The 21,630-nt window shown below is 56.1% G+C and overlaps 1 protein-coding gene across 5 annotated transcripts in view; it reads right to left on the bottom strand.

Annotated features, from left to right (window-relative positions):
- Positions 1 to 17,042: 17,042 nt before the first annotated feature.
- Positions 17,043 to 21,630, bottom strand: part of FBLN2 (fibulin 2) — an 89,212-nt gene continuing 84,624 nt past the window's right edge. For all 5 annotated transcript variants that reach the window (XM_026501442.4, XM_057311962.1, XM_026501445.4 and 2 more), the window contains 2 exons: positions 20,101 to 20,224; positions 17,043 to 17,954 (listed from right to left, as the gene is read on the bottom strand). In XM_026501442.4, the coding sequence (XP_026357227.2) occupies positions 17,597 to 17,954; positions 20,101 to 20,224 (482 nt within the window). In that variant the 3' untranslated portion in view covers positions 17,043 to 17,596. The remainder of the gene's footprint in view (positions 17,955 to 20,100; positions 20,225 to 21,630) is intronic.

Consider the following 21,630-nt stretch of genomic DNA (forward strand, 5'->3'; position numbering starts at 1 on the left):
AGGTGGCCACCATGCTTCAGGTGAGACATGGCGGCTGGAGCCAGGCTGGTGGCAGCAGAGGCACGGAGGTAGTTGGGTTCTGAAGTGTTCTGAGGGCTGATTATGAAGGAATTGCCTATGGTCGGATGGGGGGTGGGGAGTCAGTGAGCAGTAGAGGCTAGAGAAGAGGTTGGGTTCTAGAATGTTCTGAGGGTCCGGCAAGCCAGACTCACTGATGGTTTGGATGTGGGGGGTGAGAGAGAGGAAGGAGTCCAGCTACTGCAGGCCTCTAAGTGAGCAACTAGGTGACCCACGGTGCCACCTCCCCTGCATCCCCAAACCAACTCAGGTTTTCTGCCCCTCCCCCACCCAACCTTCCCCCTGTGAGTTCTGGAACTCAGTTTGAGACCAGCAAAACCCCTAAAGCCACCTCTCCCCTTACTTCTTGCCCATCTGAGCTGCCACTCACTCCTGAGAAGCCCTGCTGAGGAGGCTTCGTCCTCGACTCCCAGGGCCTGGAGGGCCAGTAGGAAGGTGTGCGGGGAGACGGTCCAGCTAAGGCCAGGTGACAGGGGAGGGGAGCTCCCCCAAAGTACACAGAGTGTGGGCATGGCTGGTGCGACAAGAAGGGAAGGGCCCGCCAGGCAGACACAGACAAGTGATGTCCCCTGCGGGTGCGCCAACACGCACTGCCTGAGGGGCCCAAGGAGCAGCCCAATGACTGCTCCATTACGCCAGTCACACTTGAGGAAACTGAGGCCCATGGAGGCAAGATGTCCCAGCCAATGTCCCTCAGATGGACCAAGGCTGGGCTGGCCTCGGGCCCCACCCATCGGGTACTTCCCCTTCACCACAGAGAGTCATCCCACAGGAGTGACAGGGTGACTTGTGTTCACTTCGGGACCAATCTGCAGGGGGCTGTTGTCTCAGGATGCCTGCGCTCCTCCTGCCCCCTCTTGGCCAGCTCCTGGTCCTCGGGCCCTGCCAGGTCCCCTGCAGGGATGGCTCGCACTGGCCCAAAGGCGTCGGCCTGTGACCAGCTCTTGGGGTGGGGACATCAAGACATAAATCCTGACCCGGCTGACAGCGCCCCGGGGCAGGCTCGGAGACCCACTGTCCCCTTCCTGTCCCCACCCTTCCTGGCGTGCTTCACAGGGTCACAGTGACTGGGGTGGGGAGGACAAGCTCATAAACCTTGGCCCCGGTCAGGCTGGACCAGCCTTGAGCTTCCGACCTGATACACGGACAGAGGAGAGGATGAGGCCTAGCCCAGCACTGACCTTTGAGGGCAGAGAGAGAGAGCCACCAAGGGCTGAGCCACTGGGGACCCTCAGGGCCCTATGTGGAAGAAACAGCAAAGCACCCCCTTCCCAAGATGCATACAGAGAGGAACTTAGGGCAGATGCTTCAGGTGCTGGGGCGGGGGGCAGTGCAGCTCACAGACAAGCCCCAGCCTAACACTCCCCACCCTGACTGCTGCTGTCACCGCCTGCTCCGCCCTTCAGCCTGGACAGTTGGGCAAACTCGGATTACCACCTGAATAGCTGGAAAGGCCCCAGCCTTTTCCTCAAGCGGCTCATGGTGGTGGCGGCAGTCAGGGGGCAGTACACAAACATGTTTGTTTATTCACTCAACAAACATTTATTCGTGCCTACTTTCTGCTGCCTCTGGAGACAGAGAGATGATGTTTATCTGTGTAAATCCTGAGATTTACGGGCTACCCTACGAGGATGTGTGAAGGCAGTGGGGGCCAGAGCAAGGAGGTGCCAGCTCTGTGTGGGCAATCAGAGTGGGGCACTACAGGATGAGTAGGAGTTCGCCAGGCACTCCAAGCATAGGAAACACAATAGCAGAGGCATGGGGGTGTGAAGGCACTTGGAGGGGGTTCGGAAGGGCTAGCAGCTGGGGCGGCTGGAGCACAGGGAACAGACAGGCAGTGATGGGTGATGAGGCTGGAGAGGCCAGGGTCCACAGTGTAGGACTAGGGAACTTGGACCTGAGGCATGCTGTGGGGAATGGGGAGTCATGGTGGGAGTTACACAGGATAGACCCAACTTGAGGGTCTCCTCTGCTAGGGCAGCCTCTGATATCTTCTTGTCACCTCCCGACATGACAGGTGAAACTGCTGAGGCTCAGAAAGACCCAGGCACCCTACCCCTCCATCAACCATGGCTGGACAGCCTACGTGGCCCTGGGCAAAAAACTTGGTCTCTCTGGGCCTGAGTTTCCACATCTGTAAAATGGGAGTGGTCACAGAAAGGAGGATGAGTCTGATGGGGCAAGAAGGTTCCACTTGTAGCCCACCCTATCTCTCTCGGAGGAGGCAGGGCAGGCCCGTCCCCCAGACCACTGGCTAACCCTGGGAACACCTGGGCAAGCTCTCCTTGGACGTCAGAACGACCAGGCCGAACCAGAGGCTGTAGGCCAGCCTGTAGGTCTGGCAGGCACCAGAGATCAGAATCCCCCATTCACACACTCCCACCTCTGCCACCAGCACAACGGTCCTCCCCCCCCCACATCCGACGGACCCCGCCAGGTGTCCGCACACTCACGTTCCCCGGCCCACAGACACACAAGCACAGACACAACCACGGATGCCCTGTGGCCCAGATGTAGGGAAGCCCTTGAGCTGGGGTGCTTGCAGGAGTCCGTGGACACCTGCCGTCCCAGCCTAACTATTAGTGGTGCCTCTTTCTCACTCAAGAGTGCAGATCTAGATAAATTATAGGGACAGCCACGTCATGCTGGGCACTCACTGTCCTCGCCTTTCTTCTTCAAAGGCTTTCTGCACCAAGTGTGTGTGTACAGATGCAGTCACGCGCACGTGTGTTTGTGTGTACCCACGTGCACGTTTACGAATGTGCATGCACACATTTGTGTGTGTGTGTGTGCGTGTGCGCGCGCGCATGCCAGAAACGTCTTTGGCAGTCTGGGGGAGTTTTTAAATGCCAATGACATGAAATTATAGTTATCCAAATACTAAAAAGAAATCTGTGTGATGGCCCTGTGTGGGCTTCTCTCTTAACACAGTGAGTAACACGGTCTGGCGGCAGGTCTAACGCCCACGGTAATTTCAAAGTACCGATGAGTAGAAACGGTATTTTGAGATACCCGAAATGTAGTGTGAACACAGCTAATGCTCCCGTGGTTTGTTGTCTGTGTGAATAATGAAAGGAAACACTACAGTTCCACTAGAGGTTAGTGACGAGCAAAAGACGTCGTTTTTGTGCATCCGTAGTCGCAGACCCCCTGATTTCTGCCCTGGGATGCAGAGCCCCACCCGGCCCAGGCCAGCACTGTTCTCCTAGTCGGCGCCTGCGCGGCCGCCTGCAGTACCCCTCACCACCGCCAGGCGTCGCCGCAAACACCCTTAGCCGGGGGCAGCGTCCGGGAGCCCAGGCCTCGCTTCGATCTGGGCAGGATCCGCGAGGCTCTAGCAAGCAGTGACCGGTGTCCACTGGCCTGCTTCTTGCGACTTATCTCTGCTCACACGCATCCCCACTCTGCACCTGAGAACTTCCGCTGCCCCTCCAACAGCGTGCACTTCGAGTGCCTGCCCTGCTTCTCCACCTGGGTAACTGGAGGTGCAAAACCCACTGGAGGCAACACGTCCTCCAGGAAGCCTTCTCTGATGCCAGCATAAGAGCCCTTCTAGGAGTCCACAGCCCCCGTGGGTTTCTCACCATTGCAGTGACTGTCCAAACGGTTTACCTGTTTCTATGTCCAACTCCCCACCCGCCTGTGAGCTTCTGGAGTCCGGGTAGGGCAATGCGAAGAGGTTTTTTTGCTTTATTTGTTTTTAATAGACTGTATTTCAGAATGGGGTTTTTTTGGGGGGAGGGGCAGAGGGAGAGCGAGAGACCCTTAAGCAGGCTGCACACTGGGCGTGGAGCCTGACACTGGGCTCCATCTCACAAACCTGATATTATGACCTGAGCCGAAATCTAGAGGCCAAAACTTAACCAACTGCGCCACCCAGGCGCCCCGCACACCAGTGTCAGACTCACAGCAATATTAGGTGGAAAGGGCAGAGTTCCCATACACCGCCTACCCCCACACATCACCGTCTCCCCGACTGTCAAAGTCCACATTCACGTGGCGGTCCACCCTTGGTGCTGTACATTTTGAAAAAATGCACAATGACATGTGTCACCATTATAAGAGTAGTTTCACGGCCCTAAAAATCCTCTGGCCTCCACTACTCATCCCTCCCTCCCTCCAACCCCTGGCAACCACGGATCCTTTACGTCTCTGTAGTTCTGCCTTTTTCAGGATGTCAGATAGTTGGAATCATGCACTATGCAGCCTATTCGGACTGGTTCCTTTCACTTAAAAATATGCATTTGAGGTTCCTCCGTGTCTTTGATGGCTTGGTTGCTCACTTCCTGTTAGCACTAGACAGTTCCATCGTCTGGATGGACCACAGTTTATGTCCCCATTCACCTACCAAAAGACATCTTGGTTGCTTCCAAGTTTGGGCGATTGTGAATAAAGCTGCTAGAAACATTCCCGTGCAGGTTTCTGTGTGGATATAAGTTTTCAGTTCCTTGGGGTAAATACCAAGGAGTGTGACTGCTGGATTGTACGGTACGAGCGTGTTTGGTATTGTAAGAAATTGCCACGCTGTCTTCCAAAGTTGCTGTACCACTTTGCCCTCCCTCCAGCCACGAGTGGGCGTTCCCACTATTCCGCATCCTCAGCGGCGTTTGGTATTGTCCCTGTTCTAGATTTTGGCCATCCTACCAGGTGTGTAGTTGTAGCTCATTCTAGTGTACAATTCCCTAATAATGGCTGATGTTGAACGTCTCTTCATATACTTGTCATCTGTATACCCTCTTTGGTGAGGTGTCTGCTGAGGTCCTTTGCCCATTTTTAAATCAGATTATTCATTTTCTCATTGCGTTTTAAAGAGTATTTTCCAGATAACAGTCCTTTATCAGCGATGTCCGTAGCAAATACTTTCTCCCAGCCCACTTGTCTCATTCTCCCGAGCACTGAGCTTCTGCAGTCGGGCACACCTGGGCGTGAATCTCTATGTGCCCTTAGGTGAGTCATATGCTCTAAGCCTCAGTTTCCACTTCTGTAAAATAGGAACAGAAGCCCGCCCTTCTGGCTGGAGAGGGGTGGAGTGAAATCTTAGCAGGGCAGAGCCCCCAAGCACAGAGGCTGAAACCTGGCGGGTGCTACCAGGTAGATCGTGGTGGAACCAAGCACGTTGGTTCTCTGGGTGGTGCGCGTGGCCCACAGTTCCACCACCATTAAAACACTTGGCCATCAATGGTGGTCACGTGGCAGCACAGGTCAGGCCAGGTCAGTAAGTCCATTTGCCAGGAAGATTCTTATGGGTAGGAATTCTTGGTCCCACAGGTGGGGCATCGGAGCAGATCCCAGGGAGACCACAGCCTTGGGGCAAGGGACACATCTGTTGTTCAACGGAGGACTGGCCACTCTGCAAAATCAGAGCACCACCCAGGCCACATCCCCTTGAGGACCATTCTTCACTCAGCATCCACTGCTCTTCCCATCTGACCTCCCCCAGACCTCCAGCCTCTGCTCCTGGTACCCCCTTCCCTCCAGCCACAACGGGCCGTGAGCAGGGCCTCCAGTGTGCTCCATGACGTACCATGGTCCTCCTTGCCATTAAAAACACCTTTCCCCAAATACAAATCAAAGCACAATAAGATACCACCTCACACCTGTCAGAATGGCTAAAATTAACAACGGATGTTGTCACTAATGGATGTTAGCAAGGAGAAAAGGGGAACCCTCTTACACTGTTGGTGGGAATGCAAATTGGTGCAGCCACTGTGGAAAACAGTACGGAATTTCCTCAAAAAGTTAGAAATAGAGCCCTATGACCCAGCAATTGCACTACTAGGTATTTACCCGAAGGAAACAAGAATATCGATTCAAAGGGATACACGCTCCCCAGTGTTTATAGCAGCATTCTCAACAATAGCCAAACTATGGAAAGAGCCCAGATGTCCATCAACTGATGAGTGGATAAAGGATAAAGAAGATGTGGTATCTGTATTATAAATAATATATATTTTTTGTAATATATATAAATATATATATTATAATATATATAATCACTCAGCCATGAAAAAGAATGAAATCTTGCCGTTGGCAATGACATGGATGGAGCTAGGGTGTATTATACTAAGCGAAATAAGTCAGAGAAAGACACATACCATAGGACTTCTCTCATATGTGGAATTTAAGAAACAACGCAGATGAACATTGGGGAAGGGAAAAGAGAGAGAGAGAGAGAGAAAGGGAAGCAAACCATAGAGACTCTTGATGACAGAGAACAAACTGAACGCGGATGGAGGGCAGGTGGGTGGGGGATGGGCTAAATGGGTGCTGGGGATTAAGGAGGGTACTTGTCGTGGTGAGCACTGGGTGTTATATGTTCTGTGTTCTAAGTGATGACTCACTAAATTCTCCTCCTGAAACTAATATCACACTATATGTTAACTAACTAGAATTTATTTTTACTTATTTATTTATTTGTCAGAGAGAGAGCACAAGTAGGGAGAGTGGCGGGGGAGTGGGAGAGGGAGAAGCAGGCTCCCCACTGGGCAGGGAGCCCGACGCGGGACTGGATCCCAGCACCCTGGGATCATGACCTGAGCCGAAGGCACATGCTTAACCCAGGAGTCCCTTAACTAGAATTTAAATAAGAACTTGAAATTAAAACAACACCACCTTTCCCCCATACCCACCTGTCCAAATGCATCCCTCTCCAATGGTGGTGGGCAGAGTTTGGGCTGGGGCTGCACCTGCAGCCACAAGGGGGCACCATTGCCCCACAGATCTGCCAGAACTCAGCTAAAAAATAAGGAAGGAGCCGCCTCCCTCCCACCGGCCGCAGAGCAGAAGGGGAGAACGGGCGCCTAACAAAACCATGGAATCTGGACAAGACAGAACGTCGAGGGCTCCATCCCATGTCCTGGCCTTCCTGGCCCACCTTGCATACCTCCTGTGATGGGGCACTTACTACCTGCAGCCGGGCTGCCTGGCCCATCGCAGGACGGCTCTTCCTGTGAGAAAAGTGCCCTGCAGGGTCTGTTTTTCAGAAGCCATGAGGTTTTAAGGGACCACAGCGGCTACCAAATCAAAATATTTTAGGAGAACAGCTTTACCTTGGGAAACGTTAAGTTGATGTGAAGTGTTGGCTCAAAACTTTTCCAAATATTGTGCCAGCCGAGGGATGGAGCACAGGGGTCCTCCACTCGCTGGGTGGGTTTGTGGTATAGCTCAGTGACTCGGACAAAGCAAGCCTCGGGTGCCCAGTGGGGTGCTCACACCCCCCACCTGCACATGGGCAATGGCACTGCTCGCCCCCAGCGTGGCTTGTGTCAGAGAGTGAGGTCATCTATGGGGACAGAGGTTACAGGAGGCTGACATGCTGCCTTTTTGGAGGGCAGCCTGACAAAATGTCGCCAAAGTAGGGGTACAGAAGCCCCGCGACCTGCCGTGTGCTCCTGGTTTCATGTCCAGAAAAGTCCTAAAACAGGGCGCAAAGGCACGAGGACGTGGACGCTCCCCGTGGCAGGGTCTGGGGGGTTGGTACCCGGGGGCAGCCTGGGCATCATCACGGGGTAAATGCTGGGGGGAGCCCCGGAGGGCTCTGCAGCAACAGACCAGACCCACTAGCAACAATGGCAAGAGTTTAAAACAGTGCCGAGTGCAAAGCAATGAAGCGACTGAATGACAGCTGTAACACGGGACCGTCAAAGAATTAAAACTAGGAGCGCAAAGGAAGGCAGTCGGGAAGAGCAGAAAGGAGCAACTTTACAATCAGAGAAACCTGACAGGCACGACCTCAGCCAGGTGGTCAAGGTCAACGCCAACAGTGATTTGTCACACGGACAGCATGCAGCCTTGATATGGTGTGACATCTCCGGGGTTTTCTTCCCCCCAGACCACAATCCCAGTCTAACCATGAGGAAAACACCAGACGAGCCCCGGGGTGGAGGCAGCTTATGACGCGCGAGACCGACACTCGTCAAGCTGCCAGCGTCGCCACAGACAAGCAGAGTCTGACAAGCTATCAAGGCCAACAGGAGCCATGGTTAACGGTCACAGATCTCCTGGGTGGCATCCGCGGACAAAGGAGGACGCAGATTAAAAACCAAGGAAATCTGAATGAGCGGTGGACCTTGGTGGATAATAGGGTATCAGTATTGGCTCGGTCACGGTGATGAATGCGTAGAATGGTGTAAGTTGCTAACAAGAGAGAAAACTGGGTGGGTGGGCGTGTGCGGGAACTCTCTGCACTATCTTCGCACTTTTTCTACAAATCTAAAACTATTCTAAAACAGAACAGGGCCCCTGGGTGGCTCAGTCAGTTAAGCGTCTGCCTTTGGCTCAGGTCATGATCCCAGTGTCCTGGGATCAAGCCCCACATCAGGCTCTCTGCTCAGTGGGGAGCCTGCTTCTCCCTTTCCCTCTGTCTACTGCTCTGCCTACTTGTGGTCTCTCTCTCTCCGTCAAATAAATAAATAAAATCTTAAAAAACAAACAAACAAACTACGTACACACCCAGTCATGGTACTCATTTTCTAAAGCTCCTCCCAGCACAGAGATACACACCAAGGTGTCCGGATAGAGGCCTGGGGGAGCAGGACGGGGATGCCGACCCAGACCCCAGGGACAGTTGTGGGGGTGAGTGCCAGTTCTGTGCCCCAAGTTCTGAAAACCAATGCAACAGAAAGGCCAGCGGCCCCACGTGCTCCCTGCATGACCCTCTGTGCGTGGACACATTGGCCATCCCGCACGGGTCCCAGGAGGGAGGCCTGAGTGCTGTGATGGTGCACATTGGCACAGACACCCCCGACCCTGCCACTGCAGGGGGCCCTGCCTCTAGTTGACTTTGCCTGGAGAAGGGAGGTCGACCAAGGCGGGCCCCAGAGGCACCAGGAAGCCTCAGCAGGGAGACCAGCGGGCAGGCTGGGGCGTGCAGCAAGACGTGGAACTAGGTGTGCGTGCACGTGGGGCTGGAGTGATAAAACCCATCCAAGGGCCCTAATCCAACAAGGTGCTGATATGCCCAGAGGGATCAACCCCTCTAGGGACCTGCCTTCACCCCTGTAATCCGTTCTCCAGACTGCAGCCAGAGGGACGTTTGTAAAGTGCAACACTGCCCCTGTCCTCGCCCCGCCATGCTTCAGCAGCTCCCCACTGCCGCAAGCATTAGATCAGCGTCCTATCCGAGGCCTCCCCGTCCACCCTCTGGTCACACACCACACTCCTCACCAAGTCTCCAGGCACGTCAGCCTTCATCTCCATCCCGGGAGCTTTGCATGTGCTGTTCCCTCCCCCTGGCACACCCTTCCCCACATTTACTGTTGGGTTGTCATGTTGCATTTGACGGAAAACTCAACCAAACTAGCTTACACAGAAAATAAAGTAACAACAGAAAATTCAAAGGCCGCTGTGACCACAGGCCTGGCGGGGCTCAGGGCTCAAGCACTGCCGTGGGGACGCTAGTCACCTTTAGCCGTGCCGGCTTCCGCCTCAGCTCTCACCTGCAGCAACACGGGGGCAGCGGCTCCAGGCCTGATGGCCCCTCAGGTTCAAGGTGAGCTCAGTATTCCCAGCAAAACTCTCACAGCACCTCATTGTCTCTGCCTGCACCTGAGACCTACCCTGGAGCCAGGCACAGGAGTAAGAACACGCCCTCTGCCCCGGGCGCTAATGGGCAGAGGCCCAGCACAGATGGACTCCAAGGTGGGGGCGGGGAGCCCCAAACAAAGAGTGAGGCGCTGCGCTCAAAGCAGGGTGGTCGGTGCTGCGCCGGCAGACGCAGACGTCCTGCAAAGCCCACCCGTCTGGCCTCCCAGCTTCTGTATGCCTCTTCCTCCCACCGCGAACTCCGAAACACGCTCACACATCGGTCAAAAGCACGCAGGGCCAAGCGTCGCCCAGCCTAAGCGTCGGCCTCCGGTGGCCGTGAAATGTGGGTGTAGCTCCCACGGGTAAGTCACCCCACACCACCCACGTCCACAGTAGAAAGAGGGCAGAGAATAGCCACAATAGACGCCATCGCGTTAGTACCTTTGGATGCTGACGAGATCAAGTTCAAGTACAGCTTGTCTCCTTTGTCGTGGGATCTCAAGGGCAGCAGAAAGAGGCATCATCCAACCTCCTTATTTTTGCTCCCAAGACCTCGGATGGTACGGCAGGTAGACTGACGAGCGCCTTCGTCACCACCAGGTAATGAGAAGTACCAAATTCTGGGCCACGGCGGGGGCGCTCCTTCTCCCACGACCCAGCCACATTTAGGGGTTCCCCTTTCTAACACCCCACTCCCGTTCCCAATTTCCACATTGGCTGTGGGGTGGCTAGTGAGAGAAACCCCAACCTGAACCGGCTTACACAGAAAGGAGTTCACAGACTCACATAATCCAAGAACCCCAGTGTAAACCTAGTCTCTCTCTCCTGGCTGCTTGAACTTATTTGCTCGAATCAGTTTGCAACAGAGATGAGGTCACAGAGTAAATACCATCCCTTCAGCATTGTGTGTGTGTGTGTGTGTGTGTGTGTGTGTGTGTGTGTGTGTGTGAATTCAGCTCTTTCAAAAAAGCAGATGCCAAGACAGGATTAAATGTGCCTATGTTAGGGGAAATGCCTGGGAGAGAAAATGGGGAGGGGTCTGGGCAAGATTCCGAGGGGGAGGGGAGAGGGCACGCGGAGTGGAAGCATCCCTGCTGCCATCACTCTAAGGAAGCTCGGCAGGACGCTTGCAAGTCCTCTGTCCAGAGTCGCTGGCCGTCAGGCGAGTACTGTGCCTGCCAGGAAGGGGCCTGCCTCAGTATCCCTGTTAAGCCCAGTCCCTCGCTGGGAGCAGCCCATGGAAAGCATGGCAATGGCTATCAAAGCCTGGCAGCTGGGATCCTGGGTCAGTGGAGGTCTGTGAGGTGTATCCTCAAGGCGCCCTGCCTCTCCAGAGGGTCTCGTGGGCCCGTCTGTGGGACAGGAAAACTCAGGCAACAGAGGTGAGTAGGACGACCACAGCTCCCGTCACTGCCGTTGACCCAGAGGTGACCACTGATACGCATCCTCTCCCTCCTCTGCCATCAAAAAAGTCCCCTCGCCCTTAGCTATCACCTTTTCCAGGTGCTCATCTGGTGGTGAGGGCTCACCTGGTGGTGTGACCCAGACCTTCATCCTGACGGATCTCTGTTAGCCTGATACCTGACCGCTTGCCCGCCATGCCTGTCACAGTCTGGGGTTGCTGCGTGAGGCTGTTACAGGCACAATCCCGCAAGAACTCCTGAGGTTGTCGGGGCTCCTCACATGTCCCCCTGCCCCAGAGTGTCAGAGCCCTGCCCCCTCTGCTGACCAGGTCAATGACCCCCTTAGTATGGGGGCTCCACTCCTTACCTACGAGTCCTAGGCACGCGGAGACTGAAGAGCCTGGGCAATGGCTGTCACACGTAGGTCAATGGGACCTTAGTGTTCCCCTGGGAGAAGTGTGCTTCCCTTTAGGGACCAGGACCTCCAACCCTGAGGTTGCAAGCGTTGCGAGGACAGGAAGACAAAACCACTCAGTGGCTACTGGAGGGATGGCAAGCGAGGCCACTTCTGTGGCCAGCTTATCCTTCCTTTGGGACACAGCTTCGTATGGGGTCTTGGATTTAACATCCTGCATCCTAATGGGGGGCTCCCCGTTGTTTCAGCATGTTTCCCTCCAGCTGGCACTCCAATTGCGCCTTTAGGAAGCCGTTTCCATGTCTGTGAGGCTGGCTGCCTCTGGGTCATGTGGTATGTGCGTGACCGGTCCCGTGGTCATGGCCCAGTGTCTTGGCTCCTCCTTGGTGCAATGGGACCTCGGTCAGATCCCACGGTGTGCTGAGGGCCAGACACCCTGTGAGTCTCCAGACAGTAGGCATCTACCCAGAATGGAAGGGGGCCATGGAGTCACCTTGCTACCAGGTGGTCCCTGGTCTCCCCAAGAAGAGAGATGTGGGGGGGTTCTGTGTTCATCCCCGTTGCATTCAGAGGCACCGTGACCTCTATTTGTGTGCTCACCTGGGGTGGCCAGTCATGAAGACTGGCTAACATCACCCGGTTGAACCATTTTATCCTCTTGGTCAGTCATTCTGCTTCCCTTCCCTGGTAGAGGCTCACTCGTTGGCCTTAATGCATCACAGAGAATCTCCACACTCGTGCCCACTCCCTCCACCTCGCCGTCCACAGGCCTCTACCCAGAACCCTTGTCTCTAGCCACCCATTCTTTTCTTTCTAGGCCTCTGGCCAGATGGCCCGTCAATGACCACCACCCCCATAGTCCCACCTCAAGCCACTTCCCCTTCCACACAAAGTGGATGATGGGGTCACTGGCCAAAACATCACCCACGGGGAAGATGTTCTGTCTCCTCTGCCTTTTAGGGTCACTTCTGGATGTGGCTGTCACGCAGGTGCCGTTTGTTTCCAACCTGCACCTGTCCCGAGCTGACCCGTCATTAACCAAGCTCTGGCATCGTCTTCCTCTTCCAGCGGATTCTAGAGAAACGTCCACCTGGCCAAAGGGGACAGGCTTGGTACAACAGCTCTGGGTGACACGGGATTGTGTGCCACCTGCCCACGAAGCCCACTCACGCCTCTGGTCCTGCTCAGACTCGATCCTGGACCTGTTTCCATCTCACTATGGACTGTGATGGACTCGTCCAACTTGATGACTGGGTGGGTCTGACAGACGCAGCTCGCAGTGGGTCGCTGCAGATGCACGGCCACATGGCGCCTGTGGTCAGGTGTGTGGTCCCCACGAGGGCCTCGGAACACGCCACACGCCATTTCTCAAGCGGTGGATGGCATGGCCTTGCTCTAGAATCCTGGGGGCCTGCACTGTGAATCCCCCCTCCCCGGGGTTTGCCCTGAGCCCAAGCAGCAAGGCTGCGGCATCACTGCCCACAGCTGCTGCGGTCGCTTTCCCGCTCCAGCCCCACTCCACGCTGGCAGCTTCCGTGACGACTCAGAATCAACCAGCATTTCTGTCCAGGCCACAGCAAGCCACTTTGGCAGTGAGTAGGCCCTATCCCCTGGGTTCCTTGCCTGGGTGTTACACCCCGTGTCCCCAAAAAAGTGCCCCCGAGTCAGTGAAGTCATGTTCATCCGGCCTCTCGTTCTGGCTCTGTTGGCCCAGCACCCTCAAAATCCATCTCAGGGGAGCTCCCCTGGCTCTCGTCATCACCTGCCACATCAGTTTTGCAGTTCTCGGGTGGAGAGTCTCTTTCCTTCCTTATCACGCCCAGCACCCCTCTTGCCAGGTATTGGTGCTTTAACCCTAGTTATCAGCCTGGCAGCCAGGAGGAGGCGCGAGCAGCTCCCGAGGGGCACCTGGGGCCCTTCAGGGTAGTGGCAAGGCTCCTCTGCGTCTCCAGATGTTCCCCTCTATTTTCAAGGTCTCAGGTGTCTCACCCTGGGGCCTCTAAGTTCCCATGACTGATCCTGGCTGAGCAGCAAATGTCCCTAGAGCTCCGTGACTCCCACAATCAACCTCCCGCCTGCCCCCCAGGCACGCCTGCCCTCCCCCTGCAGGAGACAGGGGCCTCTGTAAGCTGCCACTGAAGGGCTCTGCCTCACCCCAGCCACTACCCCAGAGTTCTCCCCGTCCCTCCACAAGCCAGCACAGCTCAGCGGTGACCATGCACTTCTGCGTCTTTGTAAGCATTTGTCCCTCGCAGTCTTCAAATGCGGGCATCCCTGCCTCTGCTGTAGCAACCCCTCCACCGGGACAAGCCGCTCGGGTGAAATCGTTGGCCATCGTGCTGCCACCTCGGGCCAGGCGCCGTGCGTGCCCCAACCACCGACCAGCTCCAATACAGACTCTGGACTCCAATGGCACAGGTGAGCCTCCCTGTTGGGTGATCCTCTGTGGGGGTTATCACACATCGAGCGTGGGAGGAGGTAGGAGCCTCCGGGACTCCACGGTGAGAGCGTAACCGGAAACCGCATTTAGACCCTCCTGGATTCTGCCCTACGTGTCTCTTCCCTTGGCTGATTTTGATTTGTATCCTTTGCTCTGATAAAACTGTAAAGGGGCGCCTGGGTGGCACAGTCATTAAGTGTCTGCCTTCTGCTCAGGGCGTGATCCTAGCGTTCTGGGATCGAGCCCCACATCAGGCTCCTCTGCTGTGAGCCTGCTTCTTCCTCTCCCACTCCCCCTGCTTGTGTTCCCTCTCTCGCTGGCTATCTCTATCTCTGTCAAACAAATAAAATCTTAAAAAAAAACTGTAAAAAATAAGTAAGACACCTTCTTCAGTTCTGTGAGTCATTCTAGAGAATTACCGAACCTGAGGGTGGTCACGGGACCTTGGAGTTGGCAGCCACCTGATCTGACGTGTGCCTGCAGTGTAGACGGGCACAGTGGCCGAAGTCGACATGACTTCCAAAGGTGGAAGAATGGAGTACAGATCGAGAAAAAGGAGTTGCAGCTGAGGGTGAAGAAATGAATGGGTTATGCAACGACAGAAACCCACTATTCTATTTATCCGGCCTCACATTAACATCGCGGGAGAGGCCTGGAGGAAGAAATGATACGGTCTCTTAGCTCGATGATACCAGACGGGGGAAGCCTGGCCCTCCCCTGCCTTTGGAACCTGACACGGTTGAATGGAAGGTACAAACCTGAGCGGCCCCAGGAGACATCTAGTCATACAAGAGACAATGGGCTGGACGAGGTGCTAATGATGGCGTGGGACCCAGTCTCACTCTCCAGGCGACACCCGCCTGCTGCGGCACTGTGGGTAGGTCTCCACGCGGACACCGATGGCCACGGCCTGCGTAAGCTGCAACACTGAGTCCAGCCTCCTCAGGACGCAATACTGCCGGCCTGAGAAAGGATGGATTCGGCTAACCACTAGCTCACGTGTCTGCTAAAGAGCTCTGCATGAGTTCACCGTAAGGTACGCACAGCAGCAGATCGGGGAAGCTACGCTGAACACAGAGGCCCGAACGTGAGGCTTTCCACCATCAGAAAGCCTCGGCCGGGCCAGGGGGCCAGAGTCCCCCTCACCTGAAGGCAGAGCTGCCCTTTGCCCTCGGCTCTGGGAGGTGAGCTCTAGGCCCCTGGAAGGTCCTGACAGGACTGGCTATGCGTGGGGAGTGGGGCGGTGGACAGTCTGATAACGTGACTGAGGCTGGGGGCTTTGGCACATGCGGTATCCACTCGGAGCTGCAGGAGGGACCGGACACCATGGGTCAGCCGTGCCGGCAGTCTGAGCAAGCTTGAATCAAAGTGCTGGACACCGAAGGCTTCCTCGTTGGCCACACTCTGCGTGAACAGACACACCCATCACACCAGGAAAGGGGTACATCCTGGGGACGTGCACCCCTCCTTTCTGCCCTATGCATAGGATTTTAGTTTGTATGCTTTCATCCTAACAAAACTGTCATCCTAAGTTTGGCGCTTCCCCGAGTTGTTCAGGTGAGTTAACGAACCTGAGGGGGGGTCAAGGGGACCCCCAAGTTTGTGTCTAGCGTCCGGAGTGAGGGCAGTCTTATAGGAACTATTCCCGCAAACTGTGGCTTGCCAAACTTGCAGACATGGAACTCTACAATCACGGAACCTTAAAACCTCTGAAGTGTGAGAAAAACTCACTTTCCAAGAGCCTGCAGGCACCAAGCTGGGTGCCGGATGTGTCGCTCGTTCCGGTGGGACAGCGGCCCCGTGAGAGAAAAATCGTGGGCACCCCTGTCCACTGATGAGGCAAGTGAAACCCAGGGAGGTGATGTCGCTCACGCGAGGTCCCACAAGGAGTAACCCTTGAGCTGGAGGAAGAAGCCATGGCTGTGTAGGCCAGAGCCAACCGCCACCAGCCAGGTGCCGCCCCGTCCCCTAACCTGCCTGTTGCATGGAGGCCTGGTCCCCACTGGTCCCTGCCTGGTAGGCGCTGATGCCTGACATCGTTGCTAGGTCCGTTTTCCCCACAACCAGAGAACTAGAAGGAAGAGAGATAGCCAAGGCAGCGGGAAGGAAATCCTGGCTCCTGCTACACGGCCTTGGGGACAGTGCCAGGGAGGAGCGGGGTGGGGAGAAGAGGCCACGAGACAGCGGGGCCGCCAGGCTTACAGCAGCAAGTTCCGGGCCTGGCTCCTTCCCGCTGCTAAAAAGTTCTAAATAATCGCCACATCTTAAATTGGAAGATTTTACATCAAAATGTAGTCTGGGAGCTTGTCTGGAAGAAAGAGAACCTCCCGCCACGCAGGCACGGGTTCCCAGGAGGCGGCAGGGCTGGAGCTGGGTCCTGCCTCCTCCTCTTCCCCGGGCACGCGCTCCCGGTTCACCACCGCCCCCCGCGGGCCGCCGCTCTCCACAACCGACCACCACCCGCCAGAGCTGGTGGTGCACGCGCACGTACACACACACTGCTGCGTCCTGACACGGGTCCTCCCCCTTCAGGTGTGCAGCGCTGTGAGACTGGCCAGTCTGGCTTTTCAATGGTGGCTGCCGCCCACCCCGTTCAGTTCACGACTCCCAGGGTCACATGCTGCCTGCATCGGAAACCCACTGGCTCAGAAAAAGAGCCAAGGGGAGTGGCAGCATGCACGTGGGGGAGACTCAGCCTGGGGCCCGGGCGCCCGTGCGACCTTGCGCCTGTCCCTTCCCTTCTCAGCCCTCCTCGTCTGCTGCAGCCTCAAAGCCCCAGAAACCTACACGGAGGAAGGGAAGATGAACTCTCTCATCCTTCGGGGTCCTGAGTCCTCTGTCTGGCCTCAGTTTTCAGGCCCCAGTGACCAGGACCCGTACTGGAGTCTCCGGATGAAATCCAGAGTGACAAGCCAGCCGGGTCCACCTTTGGGGAACGAGAAGGAGGAAGCGTAGTAGTAAAATATGAGGAAAGGAGCTCAGAGTTAGCACGCGTTTACACCGCGATCCCTTCACCCCAAGGGGAGAACCTCGGGTCAGAGCTAATTCCTTGAACAGGACATCAAGGACGGTCTTGATCGACAAAGGGATGTGGTGTTCCGGCCGGGGAGCCCTGCCTGAGCCCTGCCTGAGACATGCAGGTACCCTCGGCAAACACAAACACTTTACAAAATGAGGGCTGTTTTCTTGTCTCGTTTTTTTACTTTATAACCCTTTGGTACTATTTGAATATATTTTTTTGCAATGTGTGCATACTACTTTTATAATTAAACAAAAACACTTAAAATGATTTTTTTTTTAAAAAGGAAAAGAACTAATCACAGTGGAATATGAAATGGAATATCAGCTTTGGGGACAGGTCACTCAGTTAAGTCCAAACACCCCAACGTGGTCGCTGTGTTTCCAGTCTTCGGCCCTCTGACTCCACCCACGGAGCACCTACCCTGACCTTGAACTGCCCTCAAAGTTTAGGCACACTTCCGGTTGCCGGGCTCCCTCCCGTGGGGCGGGGCACAGGAGAGGCCCAGGAATCCAGGAGGAATCGGGTCAGCAAAATTAAGTTAATTTACAGAGTTAGAGTAAAAACCGCCACCATCACCCGGCCCCACACATGCAGTGTTCTCCCCACACGCAGAAAGGCGTACGCTGGCAGGTGGCACAGGTTGGCGCGGGGACACCGCGGAAGGATCCCGGGGTTCCGCGGCCCCCCAGGGTGCTCGGGCGGGTGCGGGCGCCTCACAGCGCGAAGGTGGTAAAGAAGATGTGCATCTTGGCCAGGAAGGTGGTGACGGAGCCCTGTCGCCAGAGCTTCATCTCCACGTCCAGGGCGAAGTCCCGGGGCTCGCGCACCAAGCGCTGCAGGTAGACCACGCCGGTGTAGGCATTGAGCGGCCTCGTGCCGAAGTAGCCCTCCTCGTTGCCCTTGGTGATGGTGAGGGAGATGGTGTCGCCCGCGAAGACGGGCACCGGGCTGATGCGGAAGATGTGCGCCGGCACCAGGAGGCCCGTCTGGAAGTTGAGCTGGTAGTAGGTAATGCGTGCCGGCGAGTTCTGGCACTCCATGAAGTCGTGGCACGTGGTGCGCTCACACTTCCTGTGGGATAACGGGGTGGGGGGGCGGTCAGCGGGCCCGGGGCGCTTCCACCCATGATGTCCCCCCATCCTGGACACGGCGCAGGCCTCAGCGGCAGGCTCAGAGCCGGCTGGCCCAGCTCCGTTGCCAGCTCCACCCTTCGCAGCTTCTGCTAAGTCGCCTTTCCTCTCTGGGTCTCAGTCTGCTCACCTGTACGGTGGGCTAATAGCCTGTGGTCTGGTTGGGTGCGGTGGGTTAATGAACATGGCTTCACACCGGCCTGGCTCCGTGCATCAGCGGCCCTTAGCCACACGTTCCTCCCACTCTTCTCCCTCCTCCCTGCGTTCTGACCTGCCTTCCTCCGCTTTGTTTTTACTTGCACACTCCCATTTGCACAGATTCCCTGGGCACGCTGTTTTGATTGTTTTCATCATTTTCCAAATTCCTTTTCTTCCGTAACTGACTCTCTTTGGAGCGGTCTCCTCTTTGGACTCAGGCTGGCCTGCCCTTTCCCAGGGGAAGCCTCTCCGAGTACCAGGCTGTTGGCCCACCTGGAGCTCCAAGTCACCACTCCCTAGGAAGCCTCGAGACTGGGCCATGCCACATGACAATGACCATGAGGAGGGAAGCTCCCCATGGGGGTCTAAGGCCTTGATTTCTGAGCACAGCACCAACCTGTCCCTTCTTGGCTTGTGGAGCCCCCGTCACCCGTCCGTCATTAAATCACTCTCCACAAGCTCACCGCTTGTGAATGCACGCTGCCCAGGCGCCAGGGCTCAGCAGCTCCAGAGGACCCTCTGAGCAGAGCTCCCCCTGGTGGACCACAGCACACAGCCACACGGACGGCACGACGGCAGCCATGCCACAGCAACAAGTGGCAATGACACGGCACTTACTCCACGCCAGGCACCGTGCCAAGCCCGTGCACCCCTTTACTCCTCTCGTACTCACACCTGCCCCAGGCGGGTGCTGCTCTCACCCCCAGGTTCCAGACCAGGCAGCTAAGACCCAGAGAGGGGAGGTTCCCTGTCCAGGTCACCCAGACACACTTCCCTAAATGTCCCGACACGCATGCACATGGGTGTTAGGGTGTATGTGCCGGTGAAACACGGCAAAGTGCCGCGGGGCAGCCGTGAGGTAGCAGCCGCAAGCCGGGCCCAGCCAAGCGCGTGTGTGTGACAGCAGCGTCACGGGCACTCCGTGCTAGCGTCAGAAGAGGGAAGGTGGGCGCCCTCCACGGTCCTCAGAGCCAGCTGGGGGCACGGACAAGAGCTCTCACTTGACCCACTTCTGTTGTCAAAATATTTTTATAAGCACGTGTTGCATTTGCAATTATAAAAATGTGAGTCTGGAAAATACCTTACACAGTAAAATAAAGTGGGAGACAACTGAATTATAGGAAACACAAGAGTGCTTTATGAACATGTATGTTTAGTAAAGAAAGGACAGGACATACGGCGAAATGCCAAGAGGTTATCAGTAAGAAGTGTGGTCACTGGCCTGTAAGATGGGGTCGGGTGTCCCACCTCCTGGTGGCCACACTTTGTGTGGTCAAGATATCCTCAGGGTACCCCTCACCTCTTGCAATGCTGGACTGTGTGGCCAGTAGTGCGGTATGTCACTTCTAACATTAGATTAGGTTAGGTTACAAAGGACTGTCACCTGCTCTCCTGATGACCCGTGCCGAGGGAAGCCACATCACGAGCAGCCTCACAGAGAGGCCCCCGTGGCAAGAGCTGCTGCCCAGAGCCACATGAGTGGGTGGCAGGGTCATGCAGCCCCACTCGAGCCTTCAGATGACATGGCTCCAGGAGACTTAGAGAAGCCAGAACAACCCAGCCGAGCTGCTCCCGGCTTCCTGACCCTCCAAACCACATGATAATAACTGTTTGTCATGGAAAGGTGCTACATGTTGGGGTAATGTGTTACACAACAGCCGCTAACTAGTATATTGTGGGGGGGGGGGAGGGGATTGAGATTTTCTGCGAGTTGTCTTCCCTTTGTTCTCTGCTCTGAGCTTTCTGCAAGGTGTTTTTATTTGTACCCTGTGTGGTGGGTTAGACCACAGACCCAGCTGTCAGGACCTGCGAGGAGGAGGAGGGGTAAAGGCGGGCAGCCCGAGAAGGGTGCAGGGGTCCCTGGCCCAAGGCCAGGCAGGGGCACTCACGTTTCGGAGACCCGGACGTAGTTTGGAGGGCAGTCGAAGCGCAGGCAGCGGAAGCCGCCCCGGATGTTATGGCAGGTCTCGGCCTCAGAGCAGTTGTGGGTGCCCAGCGCACACTCGTCCAGGTCTGGGAGGAGGAGAAGAGGGTGATGACGGGGACCCCCCGCCTGGGGGCATTCATCCAAACCACCGCAGCCCACGCTGGAGGCCTGGGTCTCAGGGCAGCTCGTCTCAGCTGCAAGCACACAGCTCCCGCACCCCCTACACCACCCTCACCCACCGTGTCCATCCACATCCAGCAGCCGAGGACCTTGCTTTAAAATAAATCATCTGTCTCCCCTGAGGGCTTCCCATGCGCCCAGAATAAAAACCGAGCCCCGTCATGCACACTGCAGCGCCCCTCTGGCCCTTCTCTGAGCTTCTCTCCTTCCACTTGGGCTGCAGCCTACTGGATATCTCTGGGCTGCTCCAATGCCTTGATGCCTATCCCACCCCAGGGACTTTGCACATGCTGTCTTTGCTACTGAAACACTTTCCCCACAGCTTCCCATGGCTGGCTCCCTCTCACCTTCTGGGTCTCGGCTCAGGGTCACCCCCTGCAAGACACCCTCCCTGACCGCCCTGCAGTGGTCCCTCCCATTTTATTCTCCTTCTACTGCCTGTCCCGCTTGGAAGCACACGCTACTTTGTACGTCTGTTCTGTGTCCAACCTCCCCTTCCTCAGTGTGAGCTCCAGAAGGGCAGGGGTGTGTGTCTTTCCTGGTCCCGTGGTGTCCCGAGCACCTAGCAGAGTGCCTGGCACAGGACAGGTGCTCCACACATACTGCTGGATGGAAGTGTCAGACCCGTCACGTGTAAATACAGACTCTAAGATGCACAGCTACGGATGCCCCCCCACGAGCTGCACGGACATGCTCCCGCTTCCTGTGCACACTTGCACAGACAGGCCTGTGGTTAAGCACGCCCGTATGCTCAAGCATACTCACACAGACACACACACACAGATAAATATCTGACAAGAGCTCAGAGAAGCAAACGTGTGCGTGTGCGTGCACAGGCAACCTGCAAGACAAGTAAGATCAAATAAATGGGTTCCAGAGACCCCTTCCATGAAGACTAGCTGCTCAGCTGAGGGAAGGTGGCCTCCAGAGGCCCCAGAAGCTGTCGCTGGGGTGAGGGGGGCAGAGCCTAGCAGGAGCTTCCCTGGGAGGCTTCTGGTTTCTTGCTCCAGTCCTCCACACTGACCCAGTTAAGGGATTTCTCCTCACTCAATCCTCATGCCAGGCCTGTAGGGTGAGGGTCATGGGCATCCCCGGACACAGTGGGGAACTGAGGCTCAGAGAGACGGATGGGCTCACTCAAGGTCACACAGCAGTCAGCAGGCAGCTAGGGCTGGAAGCCAGGGATCCAGTCACGATGCCACACGGACTCCTTACAATAGCAGCGTGACAGGAACGACAGGCCAGTTATAACAGCAGCCAACTGCATCCCGAGTCCACCGCCTGATGTCCGTCCCATGCTCGGGGCCCTCTG

This window comes from Ursus arctos, unplaced genomic scaffold, assembly GCF_023065955.2.
Source record: "Ursus arctos isolate Adak ecotype North America unplaced genomic scaffold, UrsArc2.0 scaffold_14, whole genome shotgun sequence".
Taxonomy (NCBI): domain Eukaryota; kingdom Metazoa; phylum Chordata; class Mammalia; order Carnivora; family Ursidae; genus Ursus; species Ursus arctos.